General features: G+C 39.6%; 2 protein-coding genes across 3 annotated transcripts; one reads left to right on the top strand and one right to left on the bottom strand.

Moving 5' to 3' along the window:
• Nucleotides 1-583: 583 nt before the first annotated feature.
• Nucleotides 584-21,857, bottom strand: TRAPPC3L (trafficking protein particle complex subunit 3L). The gene is made up of 5 exons (XM_056344384.1): nt 21,587-21,857; nt 18,426-18,523; nt 15,650-15,749; nt 2,566-2,751; nt 584-1,522 (listed from the first exon to the last, which is right to left on the bottom strand). Exons 1-5 carry the CDS (start codon nt 21,623-21,625, stop codon nt 1,403-1,405), a joined length of 543 nt encoding a protein of 180 aa, XP_056200359.1. The 5' UTR covers nt 21,626-21,857; the 3' UTR covers nt 584-1,402.
• Nucleotides 2,817-8,696, top strand: CALHM5 (calcium homeostasis modulator family member 5). 2 transcript variants are annotated; one of them, XM_056344383.1, is made up of 3 exons: nt 2,817-3,587; nt 3,690-4,039; nt 6,853-8,696. In XM_056344383.1, the coding sequence occupies exons 1-3, from the start codon at nt 3,500-3,502 to the stop codon at nt 7,240-7,242; spliced, it is 828 nt and encodes a 275-aa protein (XP_056200358.1). In that variant the 5' UTR covers nt 2,817-3,499; the 3' UTR covers nt 7,243-8,696. The 2 variants fall into 2 exon arrangements, with proteins under 2 accessions (XP_056200358.1, XP_056200357.1); XM_056344382.1 differs by having other exon boundaries at nt 2,828-4,039.
• Nucleotides 21,858-22,248: the final 391 nt, after the last annotated feature.

Here is a 22,248-nt window from a genome sequence, read left to right as displayed (position 1 = left end):
GGGTAACGAATAGCATAGTTTTTGTTCTGTACAAAATTGTTCTCTTAAAGCTGCATTACAGTACCGCGTTACAGTATGCCACCACTGTACTACCTGTTAAGACAAAAGAAGGGAGAAAGATTATTGTGAGGATTGTACAGTTCTGGTGGGAATGAACCCTGTTGTCCCCAAGGTAAGAGGTGCCCCTGAATTAGCAGGATTAAAAGGTAAACAGACTGAGGGAAAAATAGGAGATGAGGGTGCAAATCACAGCAATAAAATCAGGGTTAACTCTAGGCTTCATTGAACTGAATTGAGGGTTTGTATTTCAGTTTAAAACAAGCTCTTTGGTGGAAGAAGGTGAGCTGGCGTTGTGGACAGGGTACTTGGGGTTTTGTCCACCCCCTTACCCAACCCAGACATCTTGCATTACACTGGACAACATTAACCTTTCCTATAACTCAGGTCTCTGCGAGGCTGCTGTTTCTCGGCTTCGCAGTCATGTTATGGTAACAAGTGCACTGCCAAGAGGAAGATATTCAATAACCAGTGGTGAAGGTCAGATAAGAACAGACATAACAACCAGCAAACCAGTTGCGTGGCAATCTCTGAATTTTTATTCAAGTTTTCTTAGGCAAGTACAGATCCACGGTGACTACACATTAAATACATCATGCTTTCTTCATTTTGGTCATAAGATCAGTGCTCTTGAAGAGAAGACTAGTATGAAAAGGCCTATAGCTTGAAGCAGCACAAGCACTGCTGCAGTTGTCAGAGTGCTGCAGCCTGCCGTACGTACATACGGGGCTGAACAGGCATGCCAGCAAAACTGCATGTGCAGCCTGAAAGAGACTTAATGAATCAAACCTGCTCCTGCCATCAGTGAAGCCACATCCCTCTCTGGTTTCAAAGGGCGCAGGATGTCCAGTGTGGAGGACAATGAACAGCAAACCATTACACATCAAAACAGGCACCCGACAGCGAGACACTACATACAGCTGTCACAGTAGATTAATTAATTACAACATCCAGGGAAATAAAGCTGCCATGTTTTGAAACATTACCAACAAACAAAATGGGAAAAGGTGATCATTTAGCTGAAAGCAGCTCGTGTCTGAAAACAGTGGAATGAATATTTTGCATCCAGTGTGCAATAAATATTGAGATAATCTTCCACTGAGCTCAAAAGCATGGTTATGTGAGAAGGAAGGGCAGGACATTTTGATCTTTTATACTGATATCTGTGTCATGACAATTAACATTGCTTTGCCCCTGCTCTGCCCTGCCTGTTTGCTGCCTGGCTCTCTTCACCTTTCAAATGTATGACAGGTGCAGCTGGCTCAGCGAAGCCATTTTCACCCTGCATGTCTTCTTCAGAAACAAAAGGTGCAAAAAATCCCTCAGAAAGGTTTCTTCCAATATTTCATTTATTTCTTCTGTACTTTCTGTCTTCAGCCTTCCTTAAAAACCTAATTCCTATTTCTGTCACAGCATCACCCTTCAGCCTGTCCTGGAGAAAGGTAACTTCTGCTGTTAAGTGAACCTGGAAAGAATCAGGTCTGATCAGTTAAGCAAAGAAATGCCCAGTTTTTTCCCTGTCCTCCAGTTTAAGGAGCTTTTTCTGTCTCTTACCACAAGGGGACCCCCTTTCTCAGGATTCATAAGAAAACAGATTTCTAGCTTGTTTTAAAATATCTTTCCCAACCAAGTTAATAAAGAGGACGTTTATATACGCTGGAACTTGTATAATACATTACCCTTCATTCCAGTGCTTTGCTTTCTTCCGAGAACCTGAATTATGTACTTGATGATTTTGTGATCGCAAAATTTCCTGGTGATGTGCTAATACTTATACTACTTTTGCTATTTAGTCCCATCTCAGATACTATAATTCTGAGACTGACGTACATGCATAATACTTGTACAGCTTCTGTTTTCTTGAAGCGTAAGATATATGACAAATTAGATATTGACAGAAACATAAAGCAGCCCAAACATTATCTTCCAGAAAATGCCACAGAAGCTCTACAACTCAGTGAATTTCAAATGATGCCCTTTGTTTATTTTTTTGTAAAAGTCTTAAATTTAAGAACAAAATTCGGAATGCCATCTGATACACTTCTGATGCTTTAGCTTTAACATTATACCCATCCACACTTTGTTCGCTCTTTCAGCAGGTGCTGTGGTAACCTGAGAATATTACTCATTTTCATGTATTTGGCAAGAATCAGGAATGGCTATTACAGGTTACACCTATGCAAGAAAGTAAGATGGGCTCAAGGAGCAGCTGAGGAGTCCAGCAGGCCCCCCTGGCTCTCTACATTATATGTTAGCTGGTTCCCTGATCCCACCTGGCTTTTGCACCCAAGTTAGATACTGAAGAGCCAAGTAGGGACAGTGTGGGGGTGAGCTAACCTGTGTGCTACTCTACCCCAGGATCCAGGATCCATCTGGCCCTTTAGATACAAACATTTAATCTGACAGAGAGGTTAAACATTACTAAATTTCCTTCATTTATCCGAGCAAGTGGTTTTGCTTTCCTGCATATTAGCAAAGAATGGAGAAAACAAACGTGCACTTCCTTACCATTTCCAAGGCACCTCGAATCACCCCACAGAGGAGGTTGCAGTAGCAAAGTGATGCCCGTTCTGCTGGCAGCTCCTCCACAAAGTCCACTAGTGGGTTTTTGTCCAGGATTAAGGAGAATTCATTTCCTGCAGCACTACTGCAGCTCACACTAGGGGTGACCCCAAGGTACATCTTGAAAGCAACCTGCAAAAGGATGAAACTCTGCTGCTTGAATCTGTTGTGTGCAAACCAGACATGAAACTTTAGGATGCAGCATACTGTAGACTAGCTTTACCCCAGGAAAATAGGGAGAAGGGGCAGACAGGCTGGAGATCAAATTAGATTTGCCTCTTCTGTGATCAGCTTGAGCCAGAAACACAAATCTGGACCTATGTGATACTTCAGGGAAGTACAACAGAAAGCTGCTTATTGTGTCTTTGATGTTCCTACATTTACAACCCCATACAAAGTGGTTTTGTTGTTATCACTCATCTGCTTTCAGTCACGGCACACTCCCCTGGGACCATTAGCATCTATATTAGGTCCTTCACTATATTGCCAGCAACTTTGATAACCACAGCTCAAAAACTCCTGCGACTGGTGAGTGTGTGTCTTTACTCTGACCTCCATCCACCGTCAGAAAAACAACCACCAAGAATAAGACTGCCAAGACAGCAAACTTATTTGATTACATAGAGCACTGCTTGCTTTCCTTCTATTACTGATGAATGTTACTGTAAATGTGCAACATCTGCTCTGCTAGTGGAGGGGTCCCCTGTGAGCATGTTTCTCCAGACAGTGACATCACGGCGTTATCTAGACCGCGCATACGCAGGCAGGCTAGCAGCAGGCTGTTCTTCCTCTGGAGAGCTCTCCCCTGCTACACCACTACAGACTGCTACGACCAAAGATAAACGTGTCTTGATTTTTACCTCTTTAGTGAGCATGAAACATGGATGCTTTCCAAACAATCCTGAAATTCTTTATGAACCGGAAAACCGCTATAGGTTACAGTTTTATGGCACTCCTGACAATGGGAGGTGAGCGTGTGTTTTCTCTTGTTGCTTTCAGATGCCCCTGCAGCAATGAAAACTTCAGGTACGGTTTGGTATTTCTCTTCTCCCCTGCTTTTGTTTTGCTAGTTATTGGATATTTCTTGAACAGCAAGACCTGGAAACTCTTTACAGGCTGCTGGGTGAATCCCAGAAAAATATTCCCCAGAGGGAATATCTGCCATTTTTTTTACATCTTTGGACAAATCACTTTAAATGCTCTGGTAGCCCCAGTGATGTGGCTTTCTGTGGCTTTGCTCAATGGGACTTTTTACGAATGTGCTATGAGTGGCTTGAAAAATCCTGCCTACTTGAATGCAGTTTGCCACAGCAAATCTGCAAAGTGCTTTGAAGAGCTATACAAGGTAGCCTGTGACAAAAGCTCCATGCCCTTTTCAGAGAGTGACGAGCTGAAACGAACTCTTCAAGCACAGTCCCAGGTAAGAAAAATAAATTAAGAACATTATGCAGTTTGTACTGTCACTGTGATTTATCTGTGGATGATCCTGATGTCAGATGCTAAGATAAAACTGTTGATTTCACATAAACAAAGTTTTGGCATGATGCAGCCTTGCAAAATACAATCAATCCATCTTGTAGTTCAGTTTGAGCTGTGCCATACTTCGGGGGGGCGGCGGGGCACTGACAGCAGGATCAATAAGACCAGATAACTTAAAAGATTTCTTTCTGAATGAAGATTGCTCTAAAGAGAAAATGGATTGTTTATGAGGCTGAATTAAAAGATGTCACCCCATTAAAGGGAACTATCCTATTACAAAATCCATACCACACTCTCCTATTTTATACTATCATGATAACTGTAATGAAATCTTAGGTCACTAATAGTAGAAAAATACTGGAAAATAAGATTAGTGACAGATTTGTGACTGCTTGCATAATACATTTCTGTTTGTGTTTCTCATGTTCATGGTGCCGGATGATGACATGATTTTGTCCTGCTTGGAGGAAGGAAGAAACACTAAAATAAAACAAGCAGAACATACAAGCTGAGACTGCATTACCTCTTACTGTATTGCTGTGATACAGTTCTGTTCACTGCCTTGTAATGTAAATAGAGACAAAAAGTCAAAACAAAGGGGGGGGGGGGGGAAGTCTACAGAAAATGACAGAAAGATGAGTATTGGCAGGAATTAAAAAACCCCAGTGGAGCCAGCAAGGTTTTGTCAGGCAACTGTACCCATCTGCAACCACTTCCTCCCCAACAGCCGGTTTTATTTTCTCATGCAAATAGGACCGGTATGCAGACAAAGCCTGTGCTGCAGACAAAGCAATTTACTTGAGAGTTTTAGAAGGAAATAACAAATAGTGCTGAAGACTTTAAGTTGTATGTATGGGAAATAGTGAAAGACCAGTGACTCAGTCTATAGCACGAGAAAACATGGGTCCTTTCTCCAAGAAAGTGAAAAGCTGCTAAAAAGAGCAGTTTCTCAAATACCCATAGAAATCATCAGTCAGTACAAAGTGACTGGAAACATAAAAGAAATAGCAGAGCTATTCTTCCATACCAGTCCCTAAGAATAATTGCTTGTCAAGCTTCTCTGTTTCACCTATTTCCCTGAGGGAACTTACTATATTCCCTCAGCTAAATATAGACTTTTACTGGTGGTTATTTTTTTAATATTAGTGCAAAAGTTCACATGAGAAAGGTTACAGCTCTCCATATCATCACCATTAAAGCATGGGAAATCAGTTCCAGTTCATATGGGTCTCTGAAACCTAGATTTGTTCCACTGTTTGAAAACAAGTTTGTTTGTTGCTTTTTTTTTTGAAGATGTTACACGTTGCAGTGGAGTAGGTAGGTAAAACTATTGCTTAGGCCAGTGGCACTAGGCATGATAAAATTGTGTTCACCCCTCTGCTCTCCTTAGAGGAGAACATCCCACAATAACAATTTCAAGTAAGTTTTTCCACCCTCAGCCCTTGCTCTAATCCTAGAAGTAGCTCTTTCTTTGAAAATGTTAACGGAATTTTGTCAAACACTGAAGTTGCTACAAAAGAAGGTTGAGTTATGCTGGAAAAGCATATTTCAGCAAAAAACAAAGCTTTCTGAAAACACAACTGTTTCTAATCAATGTGTAGATGAATTGGGCTCTATTCCAGTGCCAATACAGACCTGCCAATGCGCATGCTAATTCTTCTTTCTCATGCCCTCTCCGCCCAGCATTCTGACCGGATTGGGCAAGAAGGTGATTTAAAACCAGTTTTGGCATAAAAATTATTTTCCACTACAAAGGGCTGATTCATTGAAGTCTAAAAAAGTTCACAAGAATAGCACAGATTTCAGTGAATCTCCTGGTAGAAGACTTGGGGAACACTTCTTAAATTTAAGAGAGTCTTTTATATTCCTATTAGCTAATTAATGCAGTTGTTGGTTTTGGTTTGGTCTGTGTTTTTTTGAGGTTTTTTTCATTAAAAGGAAGTCTAAAAAAACACATCTAAAAATGGTCACAGTTTAAAAGGTTGATTGAGCTGAGACAAAAGTTACTTTTTTGGGGTTTGTAGTTCATCATAATTCAGAATTGTGTCTTAACCTTAATTCTTGCTGGGTAATTTTATTATAACACTTCCAGGAGACAGAAAACCATTTACCATCTAGTGATTGGGATATTTTATTCTCTTTATGCACTTTTCCCTTTTTGTGACAGGACTCTGTGAGCAAATCCAATACACTTCATGCCAGACAGTTATAGTAATAAACTCTCATCATGCAGGCACTACTCCTGCTTTCAGGTCCTCTCCGTTTTCCTGCTTTCAGGTCCCCTCTGTTTTCTATATAGCTCTATTCATTTGATTTATCATCAGACTTGAGTTCTGATTCGAGACAATCTATCCCTGAACCTGCCATTGCTGTTATGCTGGAGACATCACTTCAGCTATTTTTATAAAATGGGATGGGGAAGCAGCCATACTCTAGTATAAGCCAAATTTTCCTGAGCATTTTACCTTCCACTGTAAAAATCAGCCAGCTTTTGCCTTCCTGAAAAAGACACACCAAAATAAGCACTATTGAGAAGCCTCAATCCTCATGTCTTCTGCTTCCCACTGGTTCTTGTTTGGATGCCCCATCAACACTAATGCCAGGCACGAAATGCAAACTGGGATGAGACACTGCAGTGGGGTCCCAAGAGGGCCCTCTGTACAAAATGTGGTCGCTCTCTCAGACATTCTTGATTTAAGTAGCATTTTCACTTGGGCCTTTTTAACCTGAAACACATTTCTTTTGTTTTCCCAGATTTTAGGCTGGTGTGTGATAGTTACCACAGCTCTCCTCTCCCTGCTAACAACTTGCTGCGTCAGCTGCCAGTCAAAAGTCAGCCACCTCCAGCTGATGTTCTGGAGGGTGTATGCGGAGAAGGAGAAGGAGCAACTTGAGCAGATTTTCCAGCTGTATGCCACCAAGCTGAGCGAGCGAAACCTGAAGTGCTTTTTTGAGAACAAGGAACCAGAAACAATTCCTCTGCCAGCTTTTCAGGCATGGGAGGATGCTTCCCAGCTCTACTCTTTCAGCAGTAGCAAACAGCATTATAGCACAATTCACAGGCTAGTTGAAGAAGGCCAGAAAGAAATCAATGAGGAAAGAGAAACAATGCTGGACTTTGTAGACAGAAGGGAAATACCATAGATCAAATATATTTTCAGCTTTTTTACATCTTGCTTATACGGCATATTTCTAGCTGGTTTCATCTCTGTATTTTTTCACAATGGCCTCTTCTTCATCAAGTTCCTGCCTAGTTACAAACTTGCTCCAGAAGGATGGAATGAAATTATTTCCCTACATCAGTGAAAAAGCTGCAGATCTCCATGGCACCTAGGGTTCACACTCTACTAATGTTGCAGACTCCAGATCAAGAGCTGACAGCAAAGAGATGGATAAAAAAAGAGGGGTTTAGCAATATCCTATGTAAAAGACACTATATTATGCTCATCCTATGTAAACCAAGAGACCATCATAATGTAACACCATTTAAAAGGTGTGAATATAATAGGGGTGTGTGTGAATACAATAATAGAGGATGTGTGTGGTTTTCTGCCAGCCCACAGAAAGTAAAGGTTTTGCTTCCAGGTCATTTCCAGGCCATTTACAGATACAGCATTGTTTTGAGGCACCAGTGGTCACACAAGGCATCTCAGTGTCTTTGGACTCCTATTGCACCTACAATGCTACGGATGGTCACAATGATCAGCCCGGGTCCTCTAATCCCTGAGACATCTGCCTGGGGACGTGACCTCCACTGACAGTGAGGTGCCAGGTAAATTTTTAGACAAATCTTACAGTTGAAGTGTAGGGTACCAAGAACTTGAAATTACCAAATAGCTCGGCATTTTGTGTAAAAATTAACATGCTATTTTGAAACATAATCAGTTGTTGTTAGAGCTTTGTTACAATAATGAAAATGCATTACTAATATTTTGCATCTATAGAGTACTTGGTATTATCTTCTCCACTGAGAATTTCTCTTTGTGTGGGTATAAAGCTCCTGTTTTGAGTGGGGTTTGGGCACTGGGTGCAGCCTGTAGAGCTATGCAATTATTGTTTGTACTGGGCCAAAAGCCAGTGTACAACAGAGGGCCTGGAAGAAAATTCCACATTTTAAGACAGGAAAATATTTTTGTAGCAGGGTGATTTTCACTTTTTCTGAGTATCTTAGGAAACTTAATGTCTGGAGCAAGAGGAACTGGCAGGCAATGCAGGTGAGGTGACTGCATGATCAGTACTTCTGACAAATGCATTTCACCCCAGAGCCCTATGCTTTACCTCACCTACTTGGAATTCACCACATGGCTCTAATACGGGGTGTTTAGAGTCTTTGCAAATACTCTATAGAAGGAGAACAAAGTTTCTGCCAAGTTCCTTTTCCTGGGGTGACTGGGCAGGCTTTTATGCAGCATTTTACTGCCGGTCTCCCCAAGTCTGCAAAGAATCATATTTTTTTGCTCTGTTTGAATAGGGCTCTTATCCACAAATCAGGGTACTCTGTCCAGCTGTTCTCATGCTCGCTGCTCTTCAGCAGAAAAAACTTCAAGAAACTATCTGTATTTACTCTTTGTTAAAATAAAATCCAAGAGCTAACTCCACTGTCTGCTTAGAATTTTCTCTGTGTTTTTTAATAACTTGTGGTCTTTGAACAAACAGTTTAAAGTTTTTTTATCCCAGCTGACCCACTTTGCATCAGACTTAGAACATATGCCTGAATGCACCTGCTGCAACTGAAAGCACAGATGTGACACTGTCAAAGTGAAAGTCACAACAGCAGACATGTCTGACACCACGTATGGCACGTGCATTTTTCTCCCCAGGCTCCTCTCCTGGTATAGCAACTATCTACTTCCAGGGTACACATCCCTTTGCATTTGTCTGCTTTCTCGTTTTTTACAAGATGCCCCAACATCTACTGCCCAGCCCCATTTCATCTCCTCCCTACACAGTAGGGGAGAAGTGACACCACCTAACAGGACGTCCCCACTGCCTGGGCCACTCTTCCCTTCCCAAAGCCACCTTTCCACCTCCTTCCTCACAAGTACCGCAGAAAAACAAAGCAAGAAGGGATGCAAAGGCAAGGACTAAGTAGGTTAATAAGCTGATCACAGAATATGGGAAACAAGTGTGTTGATATAAGGAGGAGATCTCCACTGTGACAAGGCAAAAGCATAGTTGGCAGGGGGAAAGGTGGCAGGACAGATGGGTTCTGTTTTGGGCTTTTGACACCCTCTTTTTCCTCAGGAGAAAGCTCAAAGCTCTGCACCTGAGTAGCCAGTGCCATCTGAATCAGGAGTGTTTTCCCAGCCTGGTCTTCTCCTTTATCGTGGAGGAACAAGACCAAGTTATGTTCTCCTCCCCTTGTCCGTACCCTGCTTCATGTTCACAGGTAACTCATGTTCAGTGTCCCCAGCTCCAAGAGCAGCTGCTGAGCACTTGGTGCTGCAACATGTGCCTGGTAGAGGCCCAAGTCTTTTGCTAACCCTTGTTCTCAGGGCTGTGTTACTCTGTGTTGTCTTGCCAAAATGCCTGCAACGTAATGCAATTTCTGTGTGGATGCTGGAATACTTATATAAACCCAGACAAAAATAAAAGCCCGTTTGACCCTATGTTTTCAATTGGAAACTGGTTTTGGCAAATCTAACCCTGCCCTTGAAGCAGCTATGGCAAAAGTTCTTCTGTATCAACATTGTCCCTGAATTAAAGTTCAGCAGCTACCATAGCAGCTCAGAAAGTGGTGAACACTATTGTCAACACTATCCAAAACAAAGTGGAAAAAAACCCATAAACAGCAGAAGCAATATTTCTCTCTTGGAAAACTTAGATTTTCACATTAATTCTGATGTCCATCAAAATATGAGTGCACAAATAAACAGGAATCTTCTGCTCAAGTCTCTGTGCTTTGCCCCTCAGTTTACTATTTCTTCTCCTCTGCGAGAACCCATTTTTTTCATTTGAATTCTGTTAACTCTTCTTCACCTACACATCTGCTGCTCCATCCAACTTCAAGTCTGTTATAAGAACAAAAACTAGTTAACAATGCTAAGCCCTCATATGCTTTCAATTTAGTTTCATCTGTATTTTGCATTATGGTATGACGCATCTGTCCAAATTCCATTGTTAGAATTTCCTGTGTAAAAGAAAACTTGCATGGAAACTATGCAAAGCCAGTAGCTGATTTGCAATGGAACACCAAATTAAACCAAAACTGCACATTTAAAATTGTAACAAAGTCTCAGCAGAAAAAAATATAATTAAGTATAGATAAGTAATTCAATGGATATGAACACTTTTTAAAAAAACAGTCTATGACTGGACAGAAATTCCTTTAAAACTAGCATACACAGCTTCTCAGAAGGTAAAACAAAGTTCTGCTAAGTCTTTTCTTGTGGCTAAAAGACAGGGAAGTAAAACAAATGAGAGGTTTAGAAAGCTGCATTCCTAAATCTGTCTCATTTCTATCTATATGAAAAGGAAGAAAAAATAAATCTGTTTGACATGTATGTAGGCTCACCATCAAAATGACACCCATATAAAGCAAAACCTCTCTTCTGAAAATGTTAATTGCAACTCTATGGGATTATATATTGCTTAATGTCAAACAAGAAATCTGTGCAGCCAGAATTAAAAATGTACCACTACACTTTTTCAGTCTTAACCATAATCCTATCTCTCTCAAGCAGCAAGAATAAAATTCATTAACATTTTGATGGTGTTCAAATACAGTCTAGAATTACTGAAATATTTAGGAGGCCACTAACTTATCAGTCCCTTTATATACTGCTGGGGACTCTTCACTGCAAAATGCTGTATGTGTAAATAATGTTGCAAAGTAAGTGATAATACAGACTGTTAAAACTGAAACCATAATTTCAGATAACAGAATAACAAGATTAATTAAGGACCAGAATTAATCTGCTTGGAAGGTGAAAGACAGCAAAAAAACTATTTTTGCTAGCATACTTTTCAATCTTAGTACTTTTCTACAGTCGGTGTTTGGGAAAAGCAAGATGCTTGAAAGGTTTTGCCATCTGTTGCTGTTTCTGTGTATTCACAAACTTTTCTTCACTGTTTATAGTGCAGTTCTCCAATTTTTTCAATTTAACTGTCTACTGCTTAGCACAGCAACCTGCTATATGCATTTCCCTCTCACTTTTAAGACCTGAAAAGCAACATCTACCAGCTTTTTAAATCCTGCCAGCTTCTGTCAGACTTTCAAACTAGCCATATGTCAATATACAGGGACCTTGCTGGTCCATTTGGTTTCCATTTTCTTATCCCAATTTGCCAGTGAGCAGAAAGCCTATTTCTACATGGCCTGTTTCAGCTCTTTTTTATTCAGTCCTGGCAGTAACCCTGCAAAGTCACAGCACCAATACACGAAGTCAGTGAGCACCGTGGGAACTCAGTGTAGAAGGACTCACTTTGGCTCATCATCAAAACTGGGCCCTCCTCCAATCCAGTATAAAGTAGCAGTAAATCCCAGGCTTTGCAGTCTGAACCAGTGGTTGAAATTCTAAGCCCTCAGTCACTGCCTTAGGTGCACCTTTCCTTCAGTATTTATTTCTTAATATGGCAAGCTGACTTGTACTCCTCGTTTTATGTTTTTTCCCTTTGCTTCATCTCTTTCCATTTCTGCAGGGAACACCCACCGCCTGATCTGACTTATCCTCTGCTTTCCAAAGGGCTGCAGGGTAACAGCTGTGTTTACAGGATGTTTGGCTCTGACTACTTGAACTGCTTATCTGCCTTAATTACTTTAACTTTGAACTGGTTTTACTCTAACACACTCATCCTCAAACAGGTTTCTGCCTTGGAAGAGTTAGTGCAGTTAAGTATTTAAGCACTTTCTCCTGGCTGAGGACACTAGTGTGGAAGGGTTGAAGAGATCATGGGAAAAAGCTGTGTAATCCTGAGCTGATAACTTAACAGCATATTTGCAGTTATTTGCTGTGTCGCTTTACGTATGTTTTGTTGGTATGTGCCTCGGACAAATGTGCTTGAAGACTACTTAAAAAATGTTTTGCCAAAGAATTGTGAAAATACTTTCCATATCACATTTTGCCTCAGAAAGGTTATACTCCTACTACAGAACTCCACTTTTAGTTTGCTAAAAATAGTCTTTTCAAGAGACTGTGTGCTTTAGTTTGTTCCAGTCTTTCCAAGTAATTTTATTTTTCTCAGCAATTCTCTTTTGAAGTACAACCTGCAGAGAAATAGTGTCTTTTCCCTTAATTTGATGGTTAACTTCTCACAGTATATTGTTGTTGAATCCCCTGTACTCAAGAATGTACTTAAGTTTAACTGTACTAAAGCATTTGTAAATAAGGGAACCATAAGGAATAAGACCCAGAAAACCAGATATGTGGCACATATGTGAAAATCCAGGAAAAAATTACTTTTAATATTAAAAAAATATATTTAAAAATTTAAAAACAATCCAGAAAAAGAAGTACACGAACTATCTGAAGAAGAACATAAATGAACACAACCTTGATTTTTCAGCCTGGTATTGTTCTTTTAATGAGACAGTGTATTTTGATACAGTGATTGAAATGCTGCTTGTCTCATGTTTTTTATTCAGCTGCTCTCACTGCTTCAGTGGATCCTCCACTCCAGCTCAGCTCCTCCAAAGGAAGAGCTTTGTTATACACCATCCTGATTTGAGACTCCAAAATACACTTTACTTCAGTGTCCTGGTTTTGGCTGAGATAGAGTTAATTTTCTTCCTAGTAGCTGGTACAGTGCTGTGCTTTGGATTTAGTATGAGAATAATATCAACAACACATGATGTTTCAGTTGTTGCTAAGTAATGTTTACCCTATGTCAAGACCTTTTCAGCTTCCCATGCTCTGCCACTGAGGAGGTGCACAAGGAGCTGAGAGGGAGCATAGCCAGGACAGCTGACCCAAACTAGCCAAAAGGATATTCCATACCGTAGAATGTCATGCTCAGTATATAAACTGGGGGCAGTTGGCCAGGAGGGGCCCATCGCCTCACAGGGACTGGGCACTCATTGGTCAGTGGGTGGTGACCAGTTGTACTGTGCATCACTTGTCTTTTCTGGGGTTTATTTATCTCGCTTTTTATTACTTATCATTATCATTATAATTATCATTATTATTATTATAATCATTATCATCATCGTAATTATCATCATCATTATTATTATAATTATTATTATATTTTACTTTGATTTTTAAAATGTTCTTATCTCAACCCATGAGGTTTACCTCTTTCCAATTCTCCTGCCCATCACATGGGAGTGGAGAAGCGAGTGAGCAGCTGTGTGGTGCTTAGTTGCTGGCTGGGATGAAACCACAATATTCAGGAGGAAATTTAGTTTCCAGTCTTTCATGAGCTAATGGAATCTGGCTGGCTTTTAGTAATGTCACCTGTTTCTGCTTTAAACTTTGGCAGATCATGGGGTGTGTGTACTTTATAGCCCTACCAGCAATAGCAAATGCAAAGAGGTCCTTTCCCTGTTTCTGTGACAGCCATCAGTTCCTCTATGACAAGCATTTTGGAATGATAACATAACTTCTGTCCCTCCATTTCAGTTAGTTGTAACATAAGTGTCTCTGACATGGTTAATGTGAGCAGGATCACACATCACCCGGTAACATACACTTTGAACTAAGATAATCCTGTACAACCAGCATATACTGGTACCTTATTTCACCATATAGAAAGCCTGCTCTTCCCCAGTACATCAGTCAGCAGTTAAACATAATGCTTACATTTAGCTGATGCTGCTGGTAATTCTCAAGCATTCAGAAAGTATGCCAGTCATATTTTTGTCTCCTAAAATGAGCCAATGGAAATGAATGCCAGTTCAATTAACTGATGCCCAGATCTGTTAAAACAAACTACTACCTTGCAAACTGTTCTTTCTAATAAATTGTGGTTAACTTTTGCCATTGGGGAAGGCTAGGCACATCTTCATCAGCAATGCTTCATAGCTGAAAATCATAAAGCATAAAGGGCTCATTCATCATGACCTGAATGTGTATTAGTCTGAGCTAACTCAGTATCTATGAACTACTACCTCCTTTACAGTGACTCAGCCGTCTAAAGGGGCTGAATATTCCTATGGATTCCTGTAGAGGAATGAAGCTGGGTTAATTATCATTGATAATATACAACTATGGGTTGTAAAGTAAAGACAACTGCTTCAGGGGCGGCGGGTTGGCCGATGTAGATAAAGCTGTGGCTGGTTCTGTTAAGTGGTTGGGCAGCCAATGAAGAGAGCAGCCGAGGAAGAGAGAGGAGGAAGAAGCAGAGAGAAGGGAGAGAGAGCGTGCCTTGAGTGAGGAGAGACTAGGGGAAGACAGCAGAGGGGCTAGCACAAAGAGTATGTTGGTATGTGACGGTAAAAGCCCTTGTTGCGGCTGGCTAGTTTGGAAGAGTGCTGCGACAGATTTCTCCTTGAGCTTCCCCAGGAAATCTGACTTGCCCATGGAGGCAAAAATAAATCTTTAAACACCCATGTATTGCCACTAAATTTCCTCCTAGATCTTTCTTGTCTGACAATAGTGTGAATGACTGATTAATAAAAGGGAAATTTCCATCAAAGAGAGCAAAAGCACTCACTCTGATTTTATCTCTTTGATTTTATTATTAGACTTGTGGGTAGTCAGGAAAATGTTCTTCTCATTTTCTTTTCCTTTCTTCTATTTCTTCTCTATTACCATTAAGTCTCCCTTTTGAAGAAAAACCTGAGGCTTATTTCTATATTACCATTTTAAAGTTAAAAAATGTCTAAGATAATTATGGAGACACTGAGGAGATTTAGATGACAGGGTAAGAATATCAAAGTTCAAGATCTGTATGAGATGGTTAAGACTTATGCTCCTAGAAAAAGAAAATAGTGAGGGAATATATGATTTCCAGTTTGTTAAAACTGGATCATTTTTTATTGTTTGCTGCATTCTCTGGCAAGAGTAGAAGAAATCAGCTTAAGCTGCATTAAACAAAAAGAAACTCTTTACTTATTCTAATGGCAAAATGCCCCTTAGGCTACTAGGAATAGAAGAATTTTAATTTCAGCGTAGCAACTGACTTTAAGGTCAATTTCGGTCAGGGTTTGGCAGCCTCTCACATTTTGTGTTCTCAGTCCTCAGATACAAAACTAACTCACCATTAGGTGAATGAATACTGTGGTTTTGTCAACCTTTTGCGGTAAACTCACCACTATGGGTTTGTCAAGACCATCCACAAAATTCTTGTCTCACTAAACATCACGGTTTTTGTGTTCTGTTGAATGTGGTTTTTTCACCAGCCTGATGTAGCACTATGTTACAGAGGTAGAAACTAATGTCTCCTCTCAAGGCCAGCCTCTGTGAGTTACTAATTGACATGAGGTAATCAACATAGATAAGGAAAAGTGTGTATTTCACCCAATGGAAACATAGGTGTGATTGTAGAGATATGTTTTGATAGCAGTATGGCAGAAAATGTAAGTAACTCCTGGAGCAAAACTATAGAGGACGAGGGAGAAGCTGAGACCATTGAAGCTGATGAAAATATAGAGAATGTAAATTTTATCTACCTGTGCAATCATGTCTGCGGTTTCAGAATAACTGTGGCACTTTTTCACAGCTGAATGAGCTAAAAAATCATCTATCAGCCTTATGCCAATGCTGTATCCCCTAAGGAGAAAACAAAGAAAGTTAATATTCAAAATGGGGGACTTCTTTCCACCTACCATCTCCCTAATCTGTCTCTTGTGCTTTCTCAGCAAAACAGCTGCATGTTCCTAAATGAATTGCTTTGAGGACAACAGAATTTGCTGGTCTAGATTCTCCTTTCTACCGCATTTTGCAGTGCAGTGGGATTGCTGTTCATGTAGTCATTTAAGGAATCAGACTTCGTTATGCACAATACTCCTGGCAAGGATGATATGAATGTTGTTTACATACACATTGTCTATACATACATTTATATTGACATATATGAATAAATATTATATGTGAGATGTGAGTATAATATATAAACATATGCAAATAATACAAATAATACTTCTTTGTCACTAAAAATAGGATAGGATAACATTGCACAGTATTTTCACCATTCCTCTGTGATCCCCAGAGTTCATCTTACATTGACCCTGTCAAGGAGAACAAAGCAACTGCCCCTTTAGGTCACAGCATTCACCTCTGGGCTGGCATGGAGTTCAGCAAATCCTGGGCACCCTCAGTGCAGTGGTCAGGTGCCAGGAAAATCCACAGGAAATGGACTCACATCTGATCTCTTTCTTCTTATTTCTTTACCTCATTATTTGCTCTTTCCTCCACATTTCCCTAACATGTTCCTATTTGCACAAACAATTTGAAAGTTGCTAGTCAATACACAGTTTCACTACACCACCAACTTCATTTTGTATTTAAAACGCTACGGTTTCAGAGAAATTAAATAAAAAGGGATGGAAGTTAATGGATTTTTTTATAAAACAAATACTCATTCCTAGCTCTCACAACATTCCACAGATATTTATTTTATAGTCATCTCTCATTCATCTCTGGTTAAAGTAAGAAGTTTCAAAAATACACAGGCTTCTTTACGATGCTATGGTGGAAATTACTAAAGAGTAGTTTTGGAAGACGTGGAGAAATTTTTCCTCCTTGTGTTTTTATTATTATAGCTTTTTCTATAAAATATTTTGAGGTTTTGTCTTGATAAAGACTTGATGAAACAATGACAGGTTTCATTAAAGCAATACAGCTATTTTTACTTCTATGAAGATGGAAACAGCCCATCTAGAGGAAGAAACCTTACAGATTCATAGATGACCTGTGACAGTTGGCGACAGTATTCTTAGCTCTCTCCACATATATATATATATATGTACGTATATAATCTGTAGTGAGAAAGGTGTTTTTCACCATACAGTTGCCAAATAGTTGCTTGTCAATTTGTTATTCATTTGACTTTGCAAATCTAAGGTGTAACAGTTGAAAGGAACCTAAGCAGTCTTGTACATCACCAATACATACCTTGCTAACTGATGATGACATATTTACCAATGTTATTGATACTGATACTTACACAATAAATAAATATTTCATTTTTTCTTGATGCATGACATACTGCAATTTTAAACCTCATGCTGTCAAAACCACTTTTTGATCCTGTCATCACATTATACATCAGATCACTTTTTGGCTTCTTGTCAAAGACATGGTACAAAATCAGTAAGAAACTTCATTGAGTTCAAGCTTCTTCACTGAGGATGAATGCACTGACAAACAGGCAGAGGCTGCCAGCATCCACATAAATGGAAACAAAAAATTCCCTAAAAACATTTCTGAGTTCACATTCTTTCATAACATTTGTGTCAATCTCTTTCTGTTTTTCAAAAAATGCTTGGAGGTATTAACTATTTTGTGTGCCCATTTTGCCTGAAAACACAAGCCTTACTCTTCTGCCAAAGATCTTAATCTTCTTATTTACCAGCCCAGAAGTTGTTTCTTGCTGATTTTCTGTGATACCATTATTTTTACTGTGGTAATGCCTAGGAATCTTAGTCAGGATGACAGGATCCTATAAACATAGGATCTCAATTTTTCAAAGAGGTTATCCATTATAGAAATCAGTTCCTCATTGACCATTTGTGCTAACTCACTCATTGCTGTATGATCTTTCAAAGGTGAGAAGCCCATCTGCCCCTAACCCAGGGAAGAGAGCCACCTCACAGGGGACAATTCAGACCACCCAAGTCAGCCACCTGAATTACCTGCTCTGGGAAGGCAACTGACTACAAAAGGAAGCTGCCTATTGACTGAGTCACCTAAGCCAAATCCCTACAACCTGGAATTGCAACTGCTTCTTAGCTGTCCAAGTCACAAACCCAAGGTATATGAGTGGGAGGCACAGGAAGGCCACATCAACAGTGAACATAGAAATGCATGTTAACTAGAAAATACCTGTGAGAAACAAAACGTTTGTCCCGTTTGAAAGAATATGGGTCCAAAGAAATAGAAGAGGAGAGTTAACATGGAAGTTGAAATTGAATACATGGATATAGGAGATGAAATTTATAAGTTTATATTATGCATTAGCATAACAAAGGATCAACAAGGACCAAGTGTAAGCTATCAAAATAATCCTGAAACTTTTCTTCTGAGAATTCAAAAAGAGAATTGTTGATCTTAATTCACAAATTTGTGTTACTTCTGTTGACAGAATATTGAACCTTATTCTCATGATCTCTGTAATCCTTGACAGAGGGCTAGAACTCATAAGATAGCTGACATAAAGCTGAAAGGTAACGTATAGGTGGACAAATAGCATTATCAATAAAGCTGAACATTTAAAACAGTACTTACATTTTATCTAACCAGGTGTTGACATCTTCATCTTTTTCATAGTCCTTGCACAGCTGGGCTACCAAAGCCCCATATGTGAGTACAAAAAGTTCTCTGCTCTGAAAAGGTCGAAATTGAAAATGAAGCAAACTAGAATCAAACTTTCCCACACTTTTGAGCTGCTACTGCATTAAAAGCAAGCAACATTAACATCTCCATTAATAAAGAAACTTCTGTCTGTGGATGTGTAATTGCTGAAATCCACAATTCAGTGTGACAGAAGCTGAACTGATCAGCACTTGAGTCTCTGCACAGGGAATTTGCTTGTCAAAAAGACTTTCTTGGGATACAGCTACTTTCATCAGGTGCATTCTTGCATCCTATAACCACACATATGTATGCTTGATTGATAAATGCTGTCAAATGCCACCCAAAATTAATGACAATCATTTAGTTGCAGGGAGAATTACAGAGGCAATGAGCTATTGGTCTGTTTATGAAAGGAATAACAGTATATACACTGAAATTCCAGTTCCTTTACAAAGGTATGGTTGATCTGATTCAGATCATCAGCTGCTTTCCCAAGAAAATAAAAATTAGATAAAGAAATTGGCTCAGAATAATGAAAACATACTATAATTCAGCACAAGTGTAAAGAATAACAACAAGTAGAGTAGAAAAGAATCAGCCCCATTGATATTTCCCCTCCTTTATCAGTCTTTACAAGTAACCTGAATCACCATCAATACTAGCTCTCCAAATTCCTGGACAATCTCGTTGCTACGTTATTTCCACTACCTGAGCAAGATGAAGGGAATGGGTGAGGATTACAGCCACCTGCCCAAGGAGCATGGAGAGCAACTGAGGAGGTCAAGGGCATATCTCTGCACAGATCCTGTCACAAGCACTAGTCTGGGATCTTCAGCTGCGCACCAATCCAGAGGAAAATTTTCTTCCCTCCCTGCCCTGCCAGATCACCTCCATGGCACTGCAGAATTGACTGTATTTAGCAGGAGCAGCAAGTGTCCTTTAGGCGAGAGACTAGGTTGACTCTCACTAAACTTCTTGGGCAAGAATTAATTAAAGGAAGTGCTGCAGGCCTGAGGCATGTGGGCAGACTAGAGGTGCTTTTGTTTATAGCCTGTGGAAAAATAATAGTGAATACCAATGAAAACACTAGAGCAAATCACAGGAAAGGAATAACAGCTTGGTAGAAAGTCTTCTTCCTGCTCCTCTTGAATCAAAAGCTTGGAGTTTAACCAGTATGTCCATTTCACCAAGTCACTGTTCAAAATCTGTAGTATGGAACCATGTCCTAAATTCACCTTGGTGATAATTCCTATTTACAATAATATTGTTCACTTTGCCAAATTCTTGTTAAGAAGTTTTTAATGGAGTAAATGGATGCTATACAGGTTCTGTATTGTTCTAATCTCAGCAAAAAGTCAGATTTGTGATAAGACAAATACCTTAGAGAAACATAAGCATACTCTATCAACATGAGTGTATTTATCAGCCACTCTTGCTATCTGTTGAAGTACTTTTTGTCCATAAACTTATGTATATTAAGTTTAATTATATCGTATTCTTCCATTTCTTTTTCAGTAGAAACCTCTGTCCCCTTTTCAAAAACTGACATAACATTGTTTGCTGTGTCATTCTGGAACTTCTCTACTGCCTCAGCTCCTATCAAAAATCACCATTCACCATACAGAAAACCCTAAGGCTCTAAGTTCCTGAACAAAGATTTGTGTGGAATTGAACCATCCAAACACAGGACAGACTTTGTGTTTCATTTTAATATCTAACAACAGAGGCATATAAACTTACCTGACATTTCTATCTTTGACCATAAACTTCTCTAAGCACTTAGACCTCTGCCTCTGAACAAATCCCAGTCTCAGAAACTTTGTGCCCATCTTTCCTAAGCCTGTTCAGAATCTCAGTACTAGGGATAAAGTAAAAACATGCAGTTAAGTGCCCAGTGAGTGAGATAGTAATTTTTTGTTATCATCTTCTACAGTTGTCTATGTTCTCTTTTCCTTACTAGCAACTTCCTCTCTCTTCAGTTTGTTGTACATATGTATACATAGATATGTGTGTCATAATTATACTTTTAGATGCAAACATATTCTCTTCAAGACACAATACTATCATTGGGTATTTTAAACCACTGTGGCCTTATTTCTGCATTTATGGCATTTTGGTTTTTTGGACTTGTGGTAAAATAGTCCTATACATTTCGAAATTTTCAACCATAGATAGTTTCTGAGGAAATTGGCTATCTGAATTTTTCCTATTTAGACACATCACTGCCAGAGAACAGGAAGAATAACCAATATCTTCAATGACACAGAAGAATGCTTTTTGTGACCATGCAGTTTAAGAAGACCTGTTGGGAAATCTTGTATGCAGTATATTTAAAACAACTGCTGGAACTTTAGGAGAATATGAACATGAAGTACAGAAAAAGAAGGAAGTTTTGGTCTATATAAATTCTACTTGATAGGATTCTGTGCTATGTGATCAATGGTCAAAACCAACATTCAAAGACAATGGTTACAGTTTAACCATTGTTTCCCAACAATCAGATTTTGGCCTTAAAGCCAGCATTGAGGTCCTGTGATGGTGCACTCCCTATGCACAGCAAAATCATGGCATTAGGAAAATTAAGAAGGACCCCTGCTCACGCAGCATCACCACCAAAAGAAGACATGGTATGGTGTGATCCCAGATGAACCATCTCTTCCTGTAATTGTTCATGGGATAGAGGTGTGGCTGACGCAGCTTCTTTTCTCCAAAACAAGAACAGAGTTTTGGCCTCAAGGATTCATGTTGAGGGAGAACTGTCTGAAAATAATTTCATTTTATAGTCAAGGTAGCTGGAGAGATATGCAGGCTCCTAGAGCAAACCTCAGTATAACTGCTCAAACAGACTCCAAGTCCTATGGGCAGGCTTTTTTATGTCACTGCTTAATAGCCAGCAGATTGTTGGCAGCTCACAAGGGGGTCCCACTGTAGTCATAAATGCTGCCAGCACCTCTGCTCTGATACTGGCAGACTCATCCCCATCCTTCCAGCACTTTTTGGAAATTAAGGCTATTTGGAAATATACAGTGCATCAATACAATAACAGTTTATTCCTAATCCATGCACAATTTTAACTTAGAAAAATGTCTTACTATTTTGTGGTTGTCCTTTCTTCTTGGTGGCCGAGACATGTTGCTTGTGTAGCACCTGATGTACTTGTCAGTTTATGTCTTTTCTTCCTCCAGCAGCATAGTTTTCTCTCCAGTCACTGTATTTCCTCTTTCCCTTTTCTAAAGTTTTCTCCTTTCTGCTGTTCTGCCTTTTGCATGAGATGTGTTTGCTGCAATCTGTAATGCTGCTGATGCTCCTCCTATTTTCTACGTGTACTGAGCCCTTTGGGAGGAATTTGACTGGCAACAGATCTGCCCCTGTACACAACATAAATAACAGCTCCATCCATAAGAATGATCTGTAATCAAATACACAGCAAACAGCCATATGAAGTCAAACCGGGCAGCCCCGAGAGATTCACAAGTCTTATGTTTTTAGGGACAGCAAATTCATTCTGTTGTTTCTGTCAGGTTTTGGTGTTTGGAGAGTTAATAAAAGTGCCCTCTCTGAAGAACAAAATCACAGACTCAGAATCATGGAATTGTTTAGGTTGGAAAAGACCTTTAAGATCATCGAGTCCAACCGTATACCTAATACTGCCAAGCCCACCGCTAAACCTCGTCCCTGAAGATACTGTTGTATAAGGTAATTAAAAATTGATCATTTTCAACTTAAAGGAGCTATAGTCTTCTGTCAGCTCTGA

This window comes from Falco biarmicus, chromosome 6 (assembly GCF_023638135.1).
Source record: "Falco biarmicus isolate bFalBia1 chromosome 6, bFalBia1.pri, whole genome shotgun sequence".
Lineage (NCBI taxonomy): Eukaryota > Metazoa > Chordata > Aves > Falconiformes > Falconidae > Falco > Falco biarmicus.
The sequence above is the reverse complement of the archived record's forward strand: the minus strand, read 5'-3'. Positions and strand labels throughout refer to the sequence as shown.